Source organism: Thamnophis sirtalis, unplaced genomic scaffold (genome assembly GCF_051295495.1).
Source record: "Thamnophis sirtalis isolate CommonGarterSnake01/CBP01778 unplaced genomic scaffold, rThaSir2_p1.2 scaffold_4, whole genome shotgun sequence".
NCBI classification, from domain to species: Eukaryota; Metazoa; Chordata; class Lepidosauria; order Squamata; family Natricidae; genus Thamnophis; species Thamnophis sirtalis.
In genome coordinates, this window is record NW_028261384.1 from 134,964,084 (window position 1) to 134,985,826 (window position 21,743).

A 21,743-nucleotide genomic window follows, 5' to 3' on the forward strand; every position below is an offset into this window, starting at 1 on the left:
GGAAGGGAGATTTGCCTGAATACTGACTGAAAAGGATCCTGATAATCATCTTCATTCATGGTCTTTTGAACCAATTGTGCAGGGAGGTGTTTTAACAGTGATGGGATTCAGCCGGTTCACATCAGTTCAGACGAACAGGTTGCTAAATTATCACCACCACCCAGCTATCAAATCCTGGGCACTACACTACACAGCAATGGCAAAATTGGCAATGGAACATCTGGCACAAGGGAATGAGGTCACTTTCACTCTTTCTTCTCCATGTTCCTCCTCCTTCCCTCATGCTGGCTGCTCCATTTTCCCATTTCTCTATTGCAGTGCAGCATCCAGGATCCACTTTGATAGCTGGGTGCTGGTGGTGGTAGTTTAACAACTTGTTTTCCCAGGGTCAGATTGGCTGTCATGGGATGCTCCTCCCACATGTGCAGTGGAGCTAGAGGATGGAGATGTCCCATGCCTTCCACAATAGGAAACCTGACCCTGGGTGAACCGGTTGTTAAATTACTCTACTAGTCAAACAGGTGTATTATTTGGAACCCTGACAACCCTCATTTCACCAATGCTAGAGATCATCCAAAAGTGCAACCAATGTCGTTTCTGTCCCATACCTGGTCCTGAATCCTGAGTGAAATGGATCCAGATAATCTACTTTATCCACGGCCATCCGAGCCAGTTATACAACCAAAGGTTAAAGGTTTCTCCCTTTGAAAGAACAAATATTTTCTACCTAAAAGAGCCTATGACAGTTTTTACAATTGTAACATCCATTGAGATCCCCTTTTTAATCTGTTCTGCTATAATAAAACTTTTAATGTTCTCAAGTACTAAATTCATGTACCTGTGTGAATATACACCATGAAATAGCAGTTAGACTTAGCAGTTAGACTTATATACCGCTTCATAGGGCTTTCAGCCCTCTCTAAGTGGTTTACAGAGTCAGCATATCACCCCCAACAACCCAGGTCCTCATTTTACCCACCTCGGAAGGATACAAGGCTGAGTCAACCCTGAGCCGGTGAGATTTGAACCGCTGAACTGCTGAACTTGCAGTCAGCTGAAGTGGCCTGCAGCACTGCACTCTACCCACTGCGCCACCTCAGCTCAACTCAAATGAATTGCATGATACTTAAGACATGAATTTAAATTTAAATTTTTCTTTTTTCAGATAAGCTAAAAAAACTCTATGTTCGTGCAAATAGCCCCAATTCTCAATATACCATAAAATGTTTATGTAAAGCTTTTATTACTATTGATTCACATATGAAATATATGTACTTGTTTCTTTTTCAGTTTTGTTTTGTTTACGTCTTCTTTGTTTCTATTTTTCCTTTGTATTTTATAATATGATAAACTAATCACATTTGAAAACCAGAACTTTTCCTCTTAATTTCGTTACTCATAAACAGCGTGAATTTAGGCAATGTAGTAGTTCTTCAGCCTTAACATTTGGATCATTTTCAATATCACAAAATAATATAAATACATTGGAAAATAACCACTTGAATGGGATATAATAGAGCAATGGTTATCAACCTTCCTAATGCCGCTACCCTTTAATACAGTTCCTCATGTTGTGGTGACCCCCAACCATAAGATTATTTTATGTTTTCTATGTTGTTTTTTTTAAAAAAATGTGTTTTCCAATGTTCTTAGGCGACCCCTGTGAAAGGGTTGTTTGACCCCCAAAGGGGTCCCAACCCACAGGTTGAGAACCACTGTAATAGAGTGAATGAATTCAAAATTCTCAATTTCATTTTTTCTAGATTCCACGTTTTGTCTTCATTTACATTAGAGACAGTGGTGGGATTCAAATAATTTAACAACTGGTTTTCTGCCCTGATGACCAGCTGGGTAGGTGGGGATCAATGGTCATGTGACTGGGTGGGCGTGGCCAACTCAACATCACTCATGGTGATGCGCGCTTCACCTTAGCTGTTACAACGTAACAAGGGTTAACTGGCGAGGCAGTTTCTGTAAGCAGGGTAATAAAGATTAGGCTAGAAACAACACCAGAATGTTTCCTTCCTGCCTTCTTTACAGGATTAGCTCTGTAAAGTGTGGGGGGAGGACAACAAAATGACTTTTCCTCCAACAACTGGTTCTTCGAACTGCTTAGAAAGTTAAGAACCGGTTCTCCCAAAAAGGTGCGGACTGGCTGAATCCCACCACTGACTAGAGGTATCAAAAGAGAATACATTATACAGAATAATAGAGTTAGCAGGGACCTTGGAGGTCTTCTCATCCAACCCCCTGCTCAAGCAGGAGACCCTATACCCCTGATGGTGAACCTATAGCATGTGACATACAGAGCCTTTTCGGTGGACATGCACGCTGTCACCATCTACTCTTCTGGTTTCCCACATGTGTGTGCATGCCAGTCAGCTGGTCTTTGAAGCCACCAGAGTGCTGGAAAATGGCCCCAAAACAGGCTTTTGTGGCCATTTTCATGCCATTTTTCAGATCATTTTTAGCCCAAAGAACTAACTGAAAATGGCCGAAAGGCAGGCTGTTTTTCAGGCAATTTTTTGGTCTTTTTTGGTTGTATTTCAGGCCATTTCCCAGTGCTCAAGCACCCGTGAAGACCAGCTGTTCAGCATCCATGCACATGCATTCTGGTTTGGGCACTCAATGACACAAAGGATCAACATCACAGACAAGTGTCTGTCTAGTTTCTTGTCAAAACTTTCTGGTGATGAAGCATTCAGAACATCTAATGTGATGTGAAAGATGTGTTGTGGAAACAATTTCAGTCTTAGTTTGGTTTGCAAACTGCTGCAATAAGACTATGCTCATAATCTCAGAGATAAAGGAGACTTTCCTCTTATTAGAGCCAAGGTGGCGCAGTGGTTAGAGTGCAGTACTGCATGCCACTTCAGCTGACTGCTATCTGCAGTTCGGCGGTTCAGATTTCACCGGCTCAAGCTTGACTCAGCCTTCCATCCTTGCGAGGTGGGTGAAATGAAGACCCAGACTGTGGGGGCGATATGCTGACTCTGTAAACCACTTACGGAGGGCTGAAAGCCCTATGAAGCGGTATATAAGTCTAACTGCTATTGCTATTATTTTATAGATGAGGTTCCTATTCTGTAAATTTTATGTATAATAAATCTATTCCACAGTTTCCATTTGAAGTACCGGACTATTGGATTTGATGGATTCTGAGTCAATTGTATTTTGAAAGAGGTTACAGTGAACTACTAACAAAAGGAAGTGATAGAAAAAAAATGAACCCTTGTGAAGAAGGAAGGGGTGGAATGAAAGAAAAATATCTCATGAAGGAAGAAATGATTTAATGAAAAGTCCACATATATCTTAATTTCATATCTTGTCTCCCAAAGCAAATTGCTAAGATAGATGTACTAACATCCATCCACTCATTATTCAGGATTTGTAGATATTTTAGTTCTGTTTTGTTATTAAAATTTGTGTTTGCTAATAACAACTGATAACCACAGCATAATAAGTAAAAAGAACAAACTCAGGGCAAAAATGAAAAAAAAAATTCTTATCCATCTTCCTTAGTTATAAAAGAAATGCATGTAATGACCTTGTGTGATTTTCTTCACACTAGAATTCACACTCTTCTATTTTCACTTTTAAAAAAGAAAGTTACTAACAGAAAATCAGGATTGATCTTCAGCCTGTGACCATAACCTTTGTGAGTAAATTTAAATTTCTTTAAATGCAATTGAGTAATTTCAGACAATTTGGGCAGATAGTTAGAAAACTTTTATTTGTTGACTTGATAACATTTTCTTTCTGGTTTTCTTCAAACTATACTAGTACTCCCGCAATAGGTTCTGTGAGACTCCCTATTCCATCAAGATTTCAGAGTTACAGCTAAATCTGAACAGACTCCCCACCTTCAAAAAAAGAATAACTTAAAATTTAATTTTGAATATTGATGCTTCTCCTCTCAATTTTCAAACATAACCAAAAAAAAGGAAAAGGGGTATTCAAACAATTCTTCTTATCAATTGTTCCCTGTTATTTAAACCAGGCCTAAATACAATAATATAACACTTGGGGAAGAAGATACATCCTAGAAGCACTGCACTAGAGCACAAAATGGAAAAGATCTCCACAGCTACCATGGCTTTTCCTCTGGTGCTCAGGTAGGTTGGCACAAAGGAGACCCACACACTGCAGAAAGCCAACATGCTGAAGGTGATGAACTTGGCTTCGTTAAAGGTATCAGGCAGTTTACGAGCCTGGAAAGCCACAATGAAACTGGCAAATGAAAGGAGGGCCATATAGCTCAGGAGACAATAAAACATAACAACTGACCCCTCATTACATTGGAGAACCATTTTTTCAGTGATTGAGTGCACATCTAATTCTGGGAAGGGGGGAGAGGTGGATAACCAAACAATACAGATGCTTGCTTGGAATAGAGAGCAGAGAAGGACAATAGAAACAGCTAGTCTTTTCCCCACCCATGTCCTCAACCGAGATCCTGGCTTGGTGGCCTTGAAGGCAAGAGAAACAAGGATGGTTTTGGCCAACACACAAGAGATGGACAATGAGAAGGTGAGTCCAAATGCAGACTGTCTGAGGAGACAGGTGACTCTTCCAGGTTGTCCAATGAAGAGCAAAGAGCAGAAGAAGCAAAGCAGAAGGGAGATGAGGAGAGTGTAGGTGAGATCTCGGTTGTTGGCTTTCACAATAGGACTGTCTTTGTGCTTAATAAATATTCCCAATACCCATATTGTAGTGAGGAAAAATAAAGTGGCAACAGTGGTTAAAATGAGTCCTAAAGGTTCTTCATAAGACAAGAAGCTAATTGTTTTCATGATGCATCCATCTTTCTTCTGGTTTGCATATTGATCATCAGGACATTGAAAGCAAGCAATAGCATCTAAAGAGAAAAAAAATCAACACAGATTCAATAGAAGGAATGCTCCAATGAAGGTTTATGAGTATCTTAAGGGATCATTTTCAAATTTAAAACCATTTAGTCTTATTTAATATGGAATCATATTGACCTAATTTCAAAATCTGATACATAAGTATTCAACAAACTTATAACATTTGAAAACAATAAATGTATATAAGAGAGATAAATAGATATATTTATATATTTGATAAATACATTGTGTGTGTATGTGTGTATATGTGTATGTATGTATGTATGTATGTGTGTGTGTATATATATATATATATATATATATATATATATATATATATATATATATATATATATATATGTGTGTGTGTGTGTGTGTGTGTGTGTGTGTGTGTGTGTGTGTGTGTGTTTGTGTGTGTATATACATACATACATACATACATACATACATACATACACACACAAACATATAATTTATAGAACTAAATAAATACAATAAATAAAGTTGAATACAATAAATATTCAAGAAATTCAAAGTGAAAATGAAAGATCGTGTATCAAGGATGAAATTGTAAAAAGATGAGTTATTACGTATTTCAAGTAAAAACTATAATGGAAATAGGATTATCTGTTTCTGTAAGAGTATATATCCCTTTTTATTTAAAATTGGTATTTTTGCTTTCTTTCTTTCTTTTAACAATTCATTTCTTGTATTTACCCCCATAAAGAGAATATTCGAATGAATCAGCATTACATATAAAATACATATTTAGATAATACACATCCAAGAGAGCTACACACTTTGGGGAAATATGAATAAGTGTTTTTCAATGAAACAAAATTGTGCAGAAATAGGTAAATAGTTGGGTAGGTAGATAGATAGCGACTGCCTGGAAATGAAAAAGATTTAAATTTTAAAGTAGCAAGTGATTTAGTCATATTTCTCATTATGCCTACAGGATTCTCATTGTTAAGAGATATGTTTCATTAGTTTGTCCACTCTTCCTAATAAATAAATATTCACTTCCATAAATTTCGTAAATTGTTTTCATTATGGTATTTCAAGAGTGTCCTTATTTAGTTGGTGCACTGTGGAGTTTTTTGGATTCCATAGTAGTACCAAATGTTTCAGTGTAAATAACAAGATGTCACTTCTGAAATCCATCCTTCCTTCCTTCCTTCCTTCCTTCCTTCCTTCCTTCCTTCCTTCCTTCCTTCCTTCCTTCCTTTCCAGTCACTGTATTATATGTAATTTTTAAATTATAGAATCACTGTTTTGTTGTTTCTCATTTTCAATCTTAAAAAGAAATCTCTGAAATAATTATTTTTGTCTATTCATCTATACATTCTCTACATTGCCAATGTTTCTGAATCTCCACTATGATGATTGCTTGGTTATAAAGCTGAAGCCATTCCAAGATTTATTTGTTTGTTTGTTTGTTTGTTTGTTTGTTTGTTTATTTATTTATTTATTTATTTATTTATTTATTTATTTATTTATTTATTTATTTATTTATTTATTTATTTATTTATTATTTAAGACATTGTTGCGTGGTTGTCATCATCACTTATAATTCCGTTGTTGGGGCCTATAATTTTTCACGTATTGATGAATTTGATTTCATTGTCCCATTCAGCTTCCAAGGAAACTCTCATCCATACACAATCAGACAATTTAATTAGTTGAAAGGGTTCCCCAGAATAGACAGTATAACCACAAAATTAAATGATTTGTAAACTTACCCATCTCTTTGGAGATTTTTCCCTCTGGGCAGGGAACACAATCATAACAGCAGAATTTTTTCCCTTCCTTCTTCCTTTTCTGATATCCACCGTGACAATGTTCATTACACAGGGAAATGGGAAGCACCTAGTTATCAATATTAAAATATTAGAATATGAAAATTTATTGTTTTTTAAAAAATTCAGTTGTTTCATGGAAGATACAATATGCTGTTTACATTAAAAAGAAAAGTCCCATCTAAAGGTTGTAAAAGAAGAAATTGATTGGACTGATTTATAACAAAAGCAACGAAGTACAATTCAATTTGCCCTCTGATTATATTTTGTGAGCACAATTGATCTGGATTTCCAGTTTTTGTTTAATTAAATCCATATGATAATTTCAACTTATAATTTATTAATTCAAGATATCCATTTGACCAGAAGTTTGAGTCAATCCATCACGGGTTTGGGTTGGCATGGCTGGGTGGGCATGGTAGGGGAAGGATACTGTAAAATCTCCATTCCCTCCCCACTCCAGGGGAAGATTCCTGTAAAATCCCCATTTCCTCCCAATCAGCTGGGACTCTTGAGGCAGAGAATAGATGAGGCGGGGCCAGTTAGAGGTGGTATTTGCCAGTTCTCTGAACTACACAAAATTTCTACTACCAGTTCTTCAGAATTTGTCAGAACCTGCTGAATTTCACCCCTGGTTTGAACACACAGATTTGATAAAGCTTCACTCAACTAGGAAAACATAGTCCCTTAAAAGCATTTTTTCTTTCTCATTTACATGCAATATAGGAGGGAAGGCTGTTAAATATAGTGCACTGTTCTGACCCCACTCGTCCCACACCAACAAACATTCCGAGCCAGAAATAAGTTACAGCATTTAATTAACAGATAGACAGGTCCTTGGCAGCAAACTGGCACAGACGAGCTTGGGCAGCAATAAACACACTGCCAAGCTCACAGTAATGTCCTCCGACATTCAATCCTGAGTTGACTTCTGCAAAGAGGGGTGTGTGCACAAGGAGTCTTTTTATAGTCTGGAGAGGAGCCTGATGACCACCAGCTGAGTACAATCACTTCCTGTAACTGCACAATTGTTCCTTACGCCTATTAGCTCTTCGAAGCTGGGCATCCAGGAAGAACTCACTGCTGGACTCTGGCTCACTCTCCCTTGTCTCCTCCCCACTGGTCCAAGGCTCAGGCGCCTCCTGGTGGCCAACCAGCCTCTCTGCGCCCTGCTCAGAGTCAGAACCCTGTCCTGGTCCTCCACCTCTTCCAGAGCCGACTCATAGGGCCCCTTGCTGTCCAAGTCTGGTGGCAGCTCCAATGGCTCCTGCTGGGCCACAACAGTGCACAATACCAGATATTGTTATCTTTTAATAATTAAAGGGAGAAAAACATTTCTTAATCTGGTTTTTTTTCTTGGGTTGCCCAGAAGAATAAAAGTAAATACGACAATCTAATAAATCCATATGTGATGTTTCATTATTTCAATTCATCCATTTGTTCATACAGATTGAGTCAATCAAATTTAGAATAGAATAGAATAAAAGAGTTGGAAGGGACCTTGGAGGTCTTCTAATCCAACCTCCTGCTTAGGCAGGAAACCCTACACCACTTCAGACAATTGGTTATTCAACATCTTCTTAAAAACTTCCAGTGTTGGAACATTTACAACTTCTGGAAGCAAGTTGTTCCACTGATTAATTGTTCTAACTGTCATGAAATTTCTCCTTCGTTCTATGTTGCTTCTCTCCTTGATTAGTTTCCACCCATTGCTTCTTGTTCTACCCTCAGGTGCCTTGGATAACAGTTTGACTCCCTCTTCTTTGTAGCAGCAAATTTGCTTTAAATCACATCAGTTTCATTCAACCAAGGAAATACACTCATTTAAATGCATTTATTTTCTGACACATTTTCATTTTACTGTTTGGGGGAACTCTAACAATGTGCGCAATATTAGTGAAGTTAGCATTCCACATTAGAATGACATTTTTTTTTCATTTGGCTCTTCCTCATGGTTTGCCTGGAAGGAGAACATTAAATTTCCAAGCCAAAAGAATCCACAGGAGAATGGTCATAAAAATTCTTTTGAAACCATACCTGGTTAAATGATCTATGCCAAACAATCATGTCTTCATTAATGACTAATTCCTCTCCCTCTGCAGCATCAGGATCCACTTTTCCAATCCTGTTTCTCTGGAAAGTGGAATTGGGAAAGGCAACTATGTTTATGATATCAAATCCACCTTCCATCTTCTTTTGATCATAAAAAGTCAGGGTTTCTCCAAGAGAATTGTTGAATTTCATGCCTCTAAGAATTTGGTGGAGCTATATGATTCAGAATAATAAAAGAGGGAAAATAAAACAATAGAAATGTATGAGCAATTTCATGATATTTTTCCTTTCCAATCTTGTGTTTCTGGAAAGTGGAATTGGGAAGGATAATTATGTTTACAATATCAAATCCACCTTCAAGCTCCTTTTGATCATAAAATGTCAAGATGTGTCCAAGAGAATTGTTGAATTTCATGCCTCTAAGAAATAGGTGGAGCTATAAAATTGGGAATGATAAAACAGGTAAATAAAACAATAAAAATAGTTCCTATCACCCATCTCCTCCCACTTATGACCACAGGACTTTAACTTTGCTGCTTGTGTCCTTACAATTAATATTGGTAGTTTCCTGATTGCTTATATGTATCCTATGATCATCAATAAATGTTTTACCTGATGATTCTTGATGAATGTATCTAGCATTTTTATATACACTGAGAGCATATGCACCAAAGACAAATTCCTTGGGTCCAATTACATTTGGCCAGTAAAGAATTCTATGAAATGTACAAACAATTTTGTTATAGTTGCACTATACATTTGAGGGAGAAACTCTGCAAACATGCAAAGACCATATATCCAGCCTTTTGAGAACCAGTTTGTTACCTTGTGCATACTGGGATAACAAGATCAGATATTTCACATATCCCACCCACTTTTCTTTGCATAACATTTTCACAGTTATAGGGGAGCTAAGGACATAATAAGTACTGATAATTGGATAATTGGGTCAGCTAAGCAGCATTCCTCAACTATTTTCAGTAGAAATCAAAATTATTTGGAATTTGGAAACCAGGATTTGGTTGTTAGTTGACTTAAGCCTTAGTCCTTTCATCTGAAAATTTCCTGAAGATCATCAAGTCATACAACATATTACAGTGATGGAAATGAAATTATGCAATTTGTTCAAATCCATGTTGTAGTTGCTTTTCCCCGTATTTGGACTGTGTACCACAAGTTTACTAGGCTCAGGAAATAAAATGGAAAACATATCACTGTGAAGGTTAAGCCCAAAAATGACATACAAAAATTGCACCAAAAATCAAGTTTTTTATTTGTTTACACACTGTAGGCAAAATCTTCTCATATTTAATCCTTACTATTCACATCCTAATGGAAATACCCTGAGAGATTCTAGATGGTGGCTATTCTAACTCTCCTCCTCTCTCTCCTCTAACTCTTTCCTACTGTCTCCTCTTCCTCTGTCTCCTCTGAAGTTTGAGACTGTGCTGCCTCTTCTCTCCCCTGCAAACAATTTCTGAAATGTGCTCCCTTCTTCCTAGAAAATTGCCACTTCACTTTAGTCCATCATATCAGCTCACTTTTACATTTGCCATTTAGAAGAATTACAGGCATGGAAATAGAGGTTTGCAAATAAATATCATCAATAGAAAAAAAATATTCAAATACATTTTAGTTCTGTAGTTGCACTTCCCTGTCAGAACTACATAGCCCAACTTTGTACTTTGCTATTGTCTCATACAAAATGCTTGCAGCACACTAATCACCTGCCATGGCTGTGATTCTTCATATTCTGAAGATTTATGCCTCAAGAAATGCCTGTGATTAGATCGAAGTGAGAAGAGAGCATGTAAAGCTTGAGCCAATATGTAGACAGCATTATAGAGACTATAGCTGTGGCCAGACATCTCCACCTCAAAAAGAGCCCCAGGAATGTCCCATAGCTTCTCCTCTCCGGTGCATATGTGATTGTCCACTTCGGTCAAAGAAGAGGATGATAATGAACAATCAAAGATGTATTCCCAGAAAAGTGGGAAAAAACCATCTCCTGGAATCCAAGGAGGTTTTATGAACTTCAAGAATTCCTTGAACCCTGGAATTTCTTTGGAGTGAATTGTAAAGCAAATGGAACCATCAAAGAACTGCCGATCCCATTTTTTATTCATTCCTGTTAATAAATAATCCATCTGGGCAGTCATGATCCACACCTTTCCCAAGGAACTCTGCTCGAGTCCAGGATCAAGCCAAAAAATTATATTTGTTAACCATGCAATGGTCAAAGATTCTCCACAGATGACAAAGGTGTTGATCTTCTCATCGATTATTTGTTTGTAAATATTTTGCCCTTTGTTAACCATCTCAAAATATTTATCCCAGTATGTTAAATATGGAACTCTTTCCATATAAGCAGAGCAGATGCCATGCTGGGAAAAAAGGGACTCCATGATCTGCAGAAAATGTTCTCCTTCAGGGTTATCAATAGCAAAGAGCCCGACCCAAATCCACCCAAAATGTTGAAGCAGTCGGATTATCCCAATGTACTGTGAAGACTCATTTGGGACCATGGAGTAATAGAAGGGAACCTCTCTGCTATAAGCATCTTGTGGAGTAAATGAGCCATATGTGAGCTAAAAGAAACACATATTGTGGGAATGCATCAGCATCTTTTTTCTTCATATTTTCCAACAAATTTAGTCAGATTATTGAGGTGTGTGGCTGCATGATAACCATTTTTTAATACACTCAGTTTGGAAAAAAAGAAAGGAGGAGGGAATTTTAATGCCTGTGTTTCCAAAAATCCTACCTGTGGAATCTTGTAAAACTTCACGACATTTGTGATATAGGAGGAAGTTCCAAAGCTGAGGCCTCCTATGATAGAGATGAGATTTCTCCTGGTGTCACATTTATAATTGGGGACTAATCTTTCTGATCTGAAGAGCAAATCCATCGTGGTTCGATAGGTCATGATGGCATTGTAGTAGCTATCGTGAATGTAGAAACCAAGAGTGTCATTGGACAAGATTTCTGGATTCTCATTGATCTCCTTCACAGCAAAGACCAAGGAAAGGACATGTTGGTAAAATTTTGTTAGCACGCTGAAAACGGGATGAATTTACACATATCATTATATATTTCCTGATTATTTTTCCTGGAACTTCAGAGAGTTGCTTTACCCCATATGCATGCACAGTTGGAGAATGGCCAATCCAACTCTATTCTTAACTCTCCTGCTCTGAACTTGTGATTCCCATTGTTGCAGATTGAATCAAAGTGTAGCCAATATCCCTGAAAACACATTGTCCCACATAACAGAATGTTCTCATTGTGAAATAAAATAATCTCTTTGTTCATCGCAAACAGAGATAACACAAAGGTTGAATGCTAAGAATTGCTTACTCTGGATGTCCAAAATACTCCTGAGAAGGATGCTGCTCAAATGAAACTTCATTAAATTGGTAGTTAGCCATGGATACCATCCCACCGATGACAAAGTCCCCTTGCTGGTACCATTCATTTGGAACAGGTATGGCTTCTCCTGGGTGACACGGCAGAGACTCCACTCTGAAGAGTGGAAATAGGAGAATGAAGAGCATTCTGTGCATCAAATGCTCTCTAAGTATGGACCTTCCTCCAGCAGCAGCTTCCCATGTTTACTCTGCATACAACAGCCTCAATATTGCTGTCAAGAGCAAGGCTGAAGCCTGACTCTTAGCCCTGATTCTTATTGCATGTAGTGATAATCCTGAAAAAGGTCTCAATGGCCATGTAGAGTTCCAGCAACAAAACGTAATTTGGGGCAGTTGAAATCACAAGACTTGTGTGTTCTTGCCTTCTACTCCCCAGTGCCCATGGGACAGTTTTTTTTTTCTATTTTTTCTATTATCTAATGTCTTCTTCATTTGTTTACAGTTTTGATGATTGGAGAATATTATCATCATTGGAATAATTTCAGTGGGGAGTTCATTATGTTTCTCCCCCTCTCTCTCTCTTTGTGTGCGTGTATGTATGAATATGTACCATATTTTTCAAAGTATAAGACACATCTTTTTCCCTCAAAAAAGAGACTGAAAATCTGGGTACATCTTATACACTGAGTACAGCATTTCTGCCTCCCAAAACCCCACACCCCCTTCACCAAAATGGCCATGCATACCTTGTAGGAGGCTTTCAGAGAGCTTTTGGGGCATGGGGAGGGCAGAAATGAGCAAAAATGGGCTGATTTTTTATCAATTTAACACCCCCCCAAGCCCCAAGAGCACTTTTGTAAGCTTCCTAAATGTTATTCACGTTATTTTTTGGCAAAAAATCTGGCCCGTGTTTGTAAAAAATGGACCGTTTTTGCTCGTTATTGCCCCCCCCCATCCAGGAGCAATCTATAAGCCTCCTAAGGGCTATTCATGCCCTTTTTTAAAAAAATGGGCCCATTTTTGTGAAAAACGGCATTTTTGGGAGGTTTGCAGAGTGCGAAAACTTTTTTTTAACTTGCCTCTTCCAAAGGACAACTTCTTTATCTTAAAAATTGTCTTTAAAAAAGAGTATTTCTACAACTTTCTGTTGGGAACTCAAAGAATAAATGAATCTCCTACGTGTGCCTTCCATCGTTTTATGGCCTCTGAGGGCTGTTGTGCTGAAAAATATTAGAAAAATATTCCATAACAGAGACATATACAGATTTTTCTGCATCATGGATAATATCCAAAATGGCCGCAAGCTCAAAGGTGCAACAATCTGGACAACATGAAGAAAGCGAAGTCTAGAATGGAGACAACATTTAATTACTATTACATATTTCAAGATCCTCTCAGAGGAATCCTAACATTACGAAAACAAAGTATGTCTGTTTTCCTTCGGATTCCTCCAGCCCTGCATGGGGGAAGAAACCACAAATGGGGCATGAATGGAAAATAGGGATTAAACTTCCCCAAACTATTCAAATTGCATCCCCATTTCTTTATTTTTCTCTCATTCTGGCAATAAAATAATACTAATAAAAACAAGAAGTGGGGCTAGAAATTATAGTCTCCCTTTGCATCACCTATAAAAATGGCGAGTATGTCAGAAACGCAGAGATCCCATTTCACCTGCTGCTGGACATCAACCTTTTAGGTTTTAAGTGTAAGGACCAAGGAAAGAATTGCTTGAATAGCTTTGCTAGTGTTCAAGGAGCAGGATGAGATAAATTAACCCTTGTGTGTCACCCAGAGTCATTAATGTGAGATGATTTTGTATTTTTGTATTTTGTATTTTATTGGTCTTGTATGCAGCCCACTCCCGAAGGACTCCGGGCGGCTTACAATAAACAAGGGAAGGGGATAAATAGACAAGTAGACAAACAACAATTTAAAATACACAACATTCATAGTTACCGAGGGGCTGGCTATTTCAACGGCCCCCCAGCCTGCCGGAGCAGCCAGATCTTAGTGGCTTTGCGGAAGGCCGGGAGAGTAGTAAGGGTCCGGATTTCCACGGGGAGCTCATTACAAAGGGCTGGAGCTGCAACAGAGAAGGCTCTCCCCCAGGAAGTCGCCAGCCGACATTGGCTGGCAGATGGGATCTGGAGGAGGCCTAGTCTGTGCGATCTGATTGGTCTATGGGAGGTAATTGGCAGGAGGCGGTCTCTCAGGTACCCAGGTCCGATGCCATGTAGGGCTTTATAAGTAACGACTAGCACCTTGAAGCGAGTCTGGAGACTAATGGGTAGCCAGTGCAGCTCGCAGAGATAGGTGTAACATGGGTGTACCTGGGTGCACCCACGATCGCTCACGCGGCTGCGTTCTGGACTAGTTGAAGTCTTCGAACACTCTTCAAGGGCAGCCCCATGTAGAGCGCGTTACAGTAATCCAGTCTTGAGGTCCCAAGTGCGTGAGTGACTATCTGAAGGGCCTCCCGATCCAGGTAGAGTCGCAATTGGTGCACCAGGCGAACCTGGGCAAAGGCCCCCCTGGTCACAGCCGACAAATGGTGTTCTAAAGTCAGCTGCGGATCCAGGAGGATTCCCAAATTGCGAACCCTCTCTGAGGGGCGTATAATTTCATCCCCCAGCCTGAGAGATGGAATAGTTGGCCAATCTTTGGGAGGGAACATCAGTAGCCACTCGGTCTTGTCGGGATTGAGCGCAAACTTGTTCATACCAATCCAGACCCTGACAGCCTCCAGGCACTGGCACATCACTTCTACTGCTTCACTGAGTTGGCACGGGATGGACAGATACAACTGCGTATCGTCCGCATATTGGTGGTACTTAATCCCGTGCTGGCGTGTGATCTCACCCAGCAGCTTCATGTAGATGTTAAATAGGAGGGGGGACAGGACCGAGCCCTGCGGCACCCCATAATTGAGGGGCCTTGGGGTCGACCTCTGCCCTCCGACCAACACCGACTGTGACCTGTCCGAGAGGTAGGAGGAGAACCACCGGAGGACGGTGCCTCCCACTCCCACCTCTCGCAACCATCGCAGAAGGATACCATGGTCGATGGTATCAAAGGCCGCTGAGAGGTCAAGGAGCACAAGGATAGATAGGTGACCCCTATCCCTGACTCGCCAGAGATCATCGATCAGTGCGACCAAAGCAGTTTCCGTGCTGTAACCAGGCCTGAAACCCGACTGAAAGGGATCCAGATAATTGGTTTCTTCCAAGGACCGTCGGAGTTGAGAGGCCACCACTTTCTCAACAACCTTCCCTACAAAGGGCAGGTTGGAGACTGGACGATAGTTACTCAAAATGGCTGGGTCCAGAGATGGTTTCTTCAGGAGGGGGTCTCACCACCACATCCTTTAGGAGGAGTGGGAAAGTTCCCTCCTGAAGAGAGATGTTAACTATCGTCTGGATCCAGCCGTGTGTCACCTCCCTGCTGGTCGAGACCAGCCAGGAGGGGCACAGGTCCAGTATACAAGTGGAGGCACTCACCGCCTTGTCATGGCCTTGTCCACTTCATCAGGAGAGACAAGTTGAAACTCAATCCATGAAATACGCTCAAGACCTTCCCCCGGTACCTCGGCTGGCACCGTGCAATTGGAGTCCAGCTCTGTCCGAATCCGAGCGACTTTATCCATTAAATACTGAACAAATTCCTCAGCTCTACCTTGTAAAGGGTCATCCGCATCCCTCCCTTTCAAGAGGGAGCGGGTTATTCTAAACAAGGTGGCTGGGCGCGATTCAGCGGATGCAATAAGGGCGGCAAAATACGCACATTTCGCCGCCCATATTGCCATGAGATAGGCTCTGATAAAGGCTCTCATCAGTGCTCGGTCTGACTCAAATTTACTGGCCCTCCAGCGGCACTCTAGGAGTCTCTTTTGGCGCATCATCTCCCAGAGTTCCTCGGTGAACCAAGGGGCCCTCCTGGATCTGCTGCCTCGGAGAGGTCGCAAAGGCGCAATCCGGTTTAGAGCCCGCGCCACCGCTGTATTCCAGGCAGTGACTAAGGACTCCACTGGATTGTGGACGAGAGTGTCAGGTATTTCTCCAAGCGCCGTCTGAAATCCCATAGGGTCCATCAGGCACCTGGGGCGGAACCACCTAATCGGTTCCCTCTCCCTACAGTGGGGGATTGATTTCCGAAAGTCAAGCCTCAGTAGGAAGTGATCAGACCATGACAAGAGCAAGGTCTTAATGCCCTTCAACTCTAGATCACGTCTCCACTGCTCCGAGAGGAATACGAGGTCAAGCGTGTGACCCGCTGAATGAGTCGAACCCCGAAATACTTGGGTCAAGTCCATGGCTGTCATGGAAGCCATGAACTCCTGCGCCCCGTCAGAGCGTTCACCAAGTGCAGGCAGGTTGAAATCCCCCAGAACCATAAGCCTGGGGAACTCTACCGCCAACTCGGCTACTGACTCGAGGAGCGAGGGGAGGGCTGTTGCAACGCTGTTGGGAGGTAGGTACGTTAGCAACAAACCCACTCAATGAAGCGGTAGATGTGATGAGCCGGGGTCTTGAGGCCGTCATGGACTAGATGAGGATGAGGATTAACAAGCTTGTGCTCAACCCAGAAAAGACCGAGTGGCTGTTGTGTTTTCCTCCCAAAGACTTGACTAATATTCCATCACTCAGGCTGGGGGGTCAAATTTTACACCCCTCAGAGAGGGCTCGCAACTTGGGAGTCCTCCTGGATCCGCAGCTGTCATTTGACCACCACCTAACAGCTGTGACCAGGGGGGCATTCGCCCAGGTCCGCCTGGTGCGCCAGTTGCGACCCTACCTGAATCGGGAGACAACAGTCACTCGGGCCCTTGTGATCTCCAGGCTGGAATACTGCAATGTGCTCTACATGGGGCTGCCCTTGAAGAGCATCCGGCGACTTCAGCTAGTGCAGAACGCAGCCGCGCGAGTGATCGCGGGTGCACCTCGATTCACCCGCATAACACCTATCCTCCGCGAGCTGCGCTGGCTACCTGTCGATCTCCGGATGCGCTTCAAGGTGCTATTAATCACCCATAAAGCCCTACATGGCAGTGGATCTGGATATTTGAGAGACCGCCTTCTGCCAATTACATCCCTGCGACCAATAAGATCCCATAGACTAGGCCTCCTCCGTATTCCATCGGCCAGCCAGTGTCGGCTGGCAACCACAAGGAGGAGGGCCTTCTCAGCAGTAGCCCCGGCCCTTTGGAACGAGCTCCCTGTGGAGATTCGTACCCTCTCCACCGTCCAGGCCTTCCGCATAGCCTTGAAGAACTGGCTCGCCCGTCAGGCCTGGGGATAAGGATAGTTACCCCTCCCAAATGATGAATGTATGTTGCCTACCATTTTATTATATGTCTCTATCTTGATGTTTGTATCCCCCCTTCCCAGTTTTATGTGAGCCGCCCTGAGTCCCCTCAGGGAAAAGGGCGGCCTACAAATTCTAATAAAACCAAAACCAAACCAAACCACTTGACCTCCAAGGTCCAACTTCATCAACAGGGACTCACACCCGACAAGCTCCGGAGCAGGGATCCTACGAGGAGCTAAAGACCTTCAGACGATGACAGCCACTCTCCCACCCCTTTTCTGGGGTCGCGGCTGATGAAGCACCTGAAATCCTTCTGGGCACATCTCAGTGAGGGGGACTCCTCCCTCCGGGCCCAGCCAGGTTTCAGTAATACATGTCAGGTCTGCCCCCTCGTCTAAAATTAGGTCCCGGACAAGGGGAGCTTTGTGAACTACAGACCTGGAGTTTAGCAACAGCAGCCTGAGACCAGGGCCCTGGCAGTTCTCACCATCTGGCCCTGGAGTGGAACTAGCAGGGCTGGAAGGAGGGATCTCTGCGACATAATGCTCCGGCCCAACCCCACACCCGTAGACCCCATATCCCCTCCCACAGCCTCTGCTCCATCCGGCCGGCGATTTATGTCACTCATTCTGGGACGGGAGGTAGGCCTGGGCCCCCTACCACTTCTGCAATAGCACTCAGTGGAGGGGGTACCAGGCTGTACTCTCAATCCTCTCATACATACACAGCCACTCATCCATACATTCCCCACGTAAATCAATTAAAACACAAAAAATACAACAATAATGAAGTTAAAAAGTATTTAAATAATCATTTAAAATAAACAGATTTCTCGGACTGGAGCAGAAAGTCCACAATCTCCAACTGCCTGTTCAGCCCAGACTGACCTCACATTGATCTGAACTAATTCAGTTGTGTTATATGAATGGGCCTCCTCCTCCTTTTCTTATCCTGGTTTATGAGGGTTAGAAGGAGCCATTTCTCCATTCCAGAGCAAAATCGAGAGCAAGGGCATTTTTGCGTGTGCTGGGGCATGGCTGAAATGCTTGTATTGACATGCTCACATAATGTGTGTCACAGGGATGACCTGCCCATTCTCAGAGTGGCTGGCATGGCAAGTTGGGTCAACTGTAAAACCCTCATTTATCCGCAAAGAAAGAGTGGACGTTCTTCCCAATTGCTTCTTCTTACCACACCCTTTATAGTTTTTATCCATTACACACACACACACACACACACACACACACACACACACACACACACACATATGAATCACCAAAGACCAGCTTGACCCAGATTCCATACTCACAAAGCACTAGAAACTTGAAATTGATTTGGGATTTTTGTCTCTCCCTTCAATGGCTGGGGTGAGATTTTATTTCACAAATAGGAAAACGTACATATTATTAAAATTAAAATAAAGAGAAATTCCAAATTCTAAATCCTTTCAACCAGTGCAGAAAGTAATGTTAACAATATAACTATTTTAGCTATTTTCCGTAAGCTGTTTAATGACATTATTTTCGTTAATGTCCAATTTCCCTTCATCTTCTGATCTTTCTGCTCTGCGTCACCAATAGATTTTATTCAGGCTGACTTTTATAATTCTTTGCTTTTAATTGCTGTATATCTCATCGATCAAACTCTAGAGAGCTAAACAACTTTTTCTACTGAGTTTGATAATTCTTTCTTTTTTGGTGTTTACTTTTTATTTTTCTTCTGTCAAAGTCTAAGTTTTCCTTTATTTTTTTAAATATATTTTTAAATATTCCTTCGTTTCCTCTGACCCTTCCCTCCTTCTGATTGTGGGCTGCATCTCAACGGGATTTTGTAAAGGAAAGCAGATTTTGCATCCCATTTTTTTTGCCTTTAAACATTTTAATAATTATAGAATAAAAGACAAAAATACAAAAGCACATAGGAAAAAGCAGAGGGGGAGAAGGGGGAAAAGAAATGAGGGGGTGGGAGAGAAGTAAAAACTCCCTCTGTTGCAGTAAAATAAAGCATTAAAATCGAACCTAAACTTTTTACTTTTCCATAATAATGTAAAGGGTTTCCTAAAAGAAAGCAGATTTCGCATTCAAATCCTCCAGTTCTCAGGGAGGACAAAAGTCTCACCTCTCTTTCTCTCTAGTGGCTGCTCTATTCCCGCCCCCATTGTCATGACAACTCTGTAGCCATTCACACGGGGGGGGGGAGATGGTTGCTTGGGAGCTTTCCTGCCCTCAGCCTGATGGAGAAGAGGCTGAAGAAGCCAAGTGAAAGGGAGGGGGGATCAAATAAAGAGCAAAATTCAAAGCTTTTTGGGGTGGATGAAGAAGAAACCTCCCAGAATTACAGAGAGAGGGCGGCTTAAGCCCCTTCCCCAGAAAATGCTGCAATGAAGAGGGTCTCCTCAGCTGGGGGCTCTGGGGGGGTCTGAAGGGGCCACAGGGGACCACCATATTTCTCAGAGGCAAGAGGGGCTCCCCACTCAGCTGGGCAGACTCCTATCTGGCATCCCTATAAGATCCTCCTTGCCTGGCCTCTGCATGGGAAAAGGTGGCCGGGGAACATGGGATATGGGCTTCTGCATTCCCAGGCTCTGGAGATGGAAATTGGATTTTGCAGCTCAGCTTTTTCATCTGCAACATGAGGATCCTGAGATCCCCTCCCTCCCTCCCTCCCCTCCCGCATGGAGTGAAAGGCAGCCTTGATTTCTCCTTCTCTTTTCACTTGGCTTCCTCCCTTTCTCTCTCTCTCTATCTCTCTCTCTCTCCCCTTCCTTCCTTCCTTTGTCACATGGGGTGAGAGGCAGCCTTGATTTATCCATCTCTTTTCACACTATTGTCTCTCCCTTCCTCCTCTTCCTTCCTTCCTACCTACCAGTGTACCAAGTGGTGCCCATGGCCACTGCTTACCTTGAAGGTGACATCGCAGAACTCACCACTGCTGCTGAGGGAGGGCTGGCTGGGCAGCCCCCCTATTGGGTGCCCCCTCCTGGGCCATGCCCGCGCCCCTGCCTGCCCCCCCCAAAGAAACGGTGGTGGCGGTGCATTGCTGGGCGATGGGCAGGGTGGAGGAGGGTGTGGTGCTGTCACCCTTGTCCCTGGGGCTCTTCTTGCGGGACATGCTGGCTGGCACTGCTTCAGGGCACCCAGACCACCAGCTCCTCCATGCGCAGCCCAGCTCCCAGTACCACCGGCATCCCATCCAGTGCCCATCCTCAGCAGCATAGTCAGTCTTTTTTTGGGGGGGGGGAATCCCCAGAACCAGGTTGCCCAACACCCTGAGGAGGTCTGCTCTGGGCTGCAGTGGCTGCAAAGCATGGCATGAGGGGCAGAAGCCCTCAAACCCTGCAAGGAGCCTAAGCAAAGGAGGAGACGGAGAGCTGGGTGGAGGAAGGGGGAAACCCTAGTTCGAGGGCTTCTGCCCCTTCTGCACCCCGAAGAGATCTGTGTAGGGTTCTGGCAGCTGCAAAGTGCAGCACGAGGGGCAGAAGTCCTTGCGGCCCGAACCCAGTGGGGCAACCCAGCTCCAGCAGTAGCAGCGGCTTTTTTCAGCAACATGCCACCCTGATCAACCTGCCTTATGGCACCCTCTGCAGCCCGCTCTGTGTGGAGTCGAGTTGGCGGCAAGCAGCCCTCACTAGGGTTTCCCCCTTCCTCCACCCAGCTCTCCACCTCCTCCTTTGCTTAGCTCCCCGCTGGTTTTGTGGGGCTTCTGCCACATGTACCATGCTTTGCAAGCATGGTGAGGTGGGGAGAGAAAGAGAGAGAGATCGAGCAGTGACTGGGTGGGTAGGGCAAGCGAGTGGGGGTGGGCAGGAGCGTTCCCGTTCAGTGCCACCGGACCAACCTGTACTGAAAGGCACAGTAAATTTGACCATCCGGTACCGAACCAGCAGAAACACACCCCTGGGCGGGGCAGCAAGCAGACAAGCGGTGACTTGTCAGGGCCCGGGGGTGAGCAAGCAAGGGGTTGTTCCACTGGTGGAACTGGTCCTAAACAGCATGCTAGATTTGTGGAACCTATTCTAGTGAACCGGTCAGAACCGGCAGGAACCCACCCCTGCTACCTAACTACCATGGGGCGAGAGGCAGCCCTGATTTCATCATCTCTTTTCATTTTTTTTCAAACTTCTCTCTGTGCTTCTGAGTTTTTTTTTAACTTTGCAAAGTTCTGGTAACTAGTTTTTCACTAAAGTTGATTTTGTTCTTGGAAACTGGCTGCACTATTTCATCAGTCCTTTTGTGTGGTGCCTTTGAGCATTAGCTTTCAAAATGAAGTAAACTTTGGTTTCAACTCAGCAGGGAGCTATTTCAGATCTGTGACATGCTCCGGCATTAACTGGCACCTGGGATCTTGTCTTTAGTCACTATACAAACAAA

At 42.8% G+C, this 21,743-nt stretch overlaps 1 protein-coding gene across 1 annotated transcript; it reads right to left on the reverse strand.

The window, feature by feature from the left end:
• Positions 1–10,386: 10,386 nt before the first annotated feature.
• LOC148046749 (vomeronasal type-2 receptor 26-like) lies at positions 10,387–20,287 on the reverse strand. Its single transcript, XM_087714924.1, has 4 exons — positions 20,274–20,287; positions 12,056–12,220; positions 11,463–11,754; positions 10,387–11,286 (listed from the first exon to the last, which is right to left on the reverse strand). Exons 1-4 carry the CDS (start codon positions 20,285–20,287, stop codon positions 10,387–10,389), a joined length of 1,371 nt encoding a protein of 456 aa, XP_087571050.1.
• Positions 20,288–21,743: the final 1,456 nt, after the last annotated feature.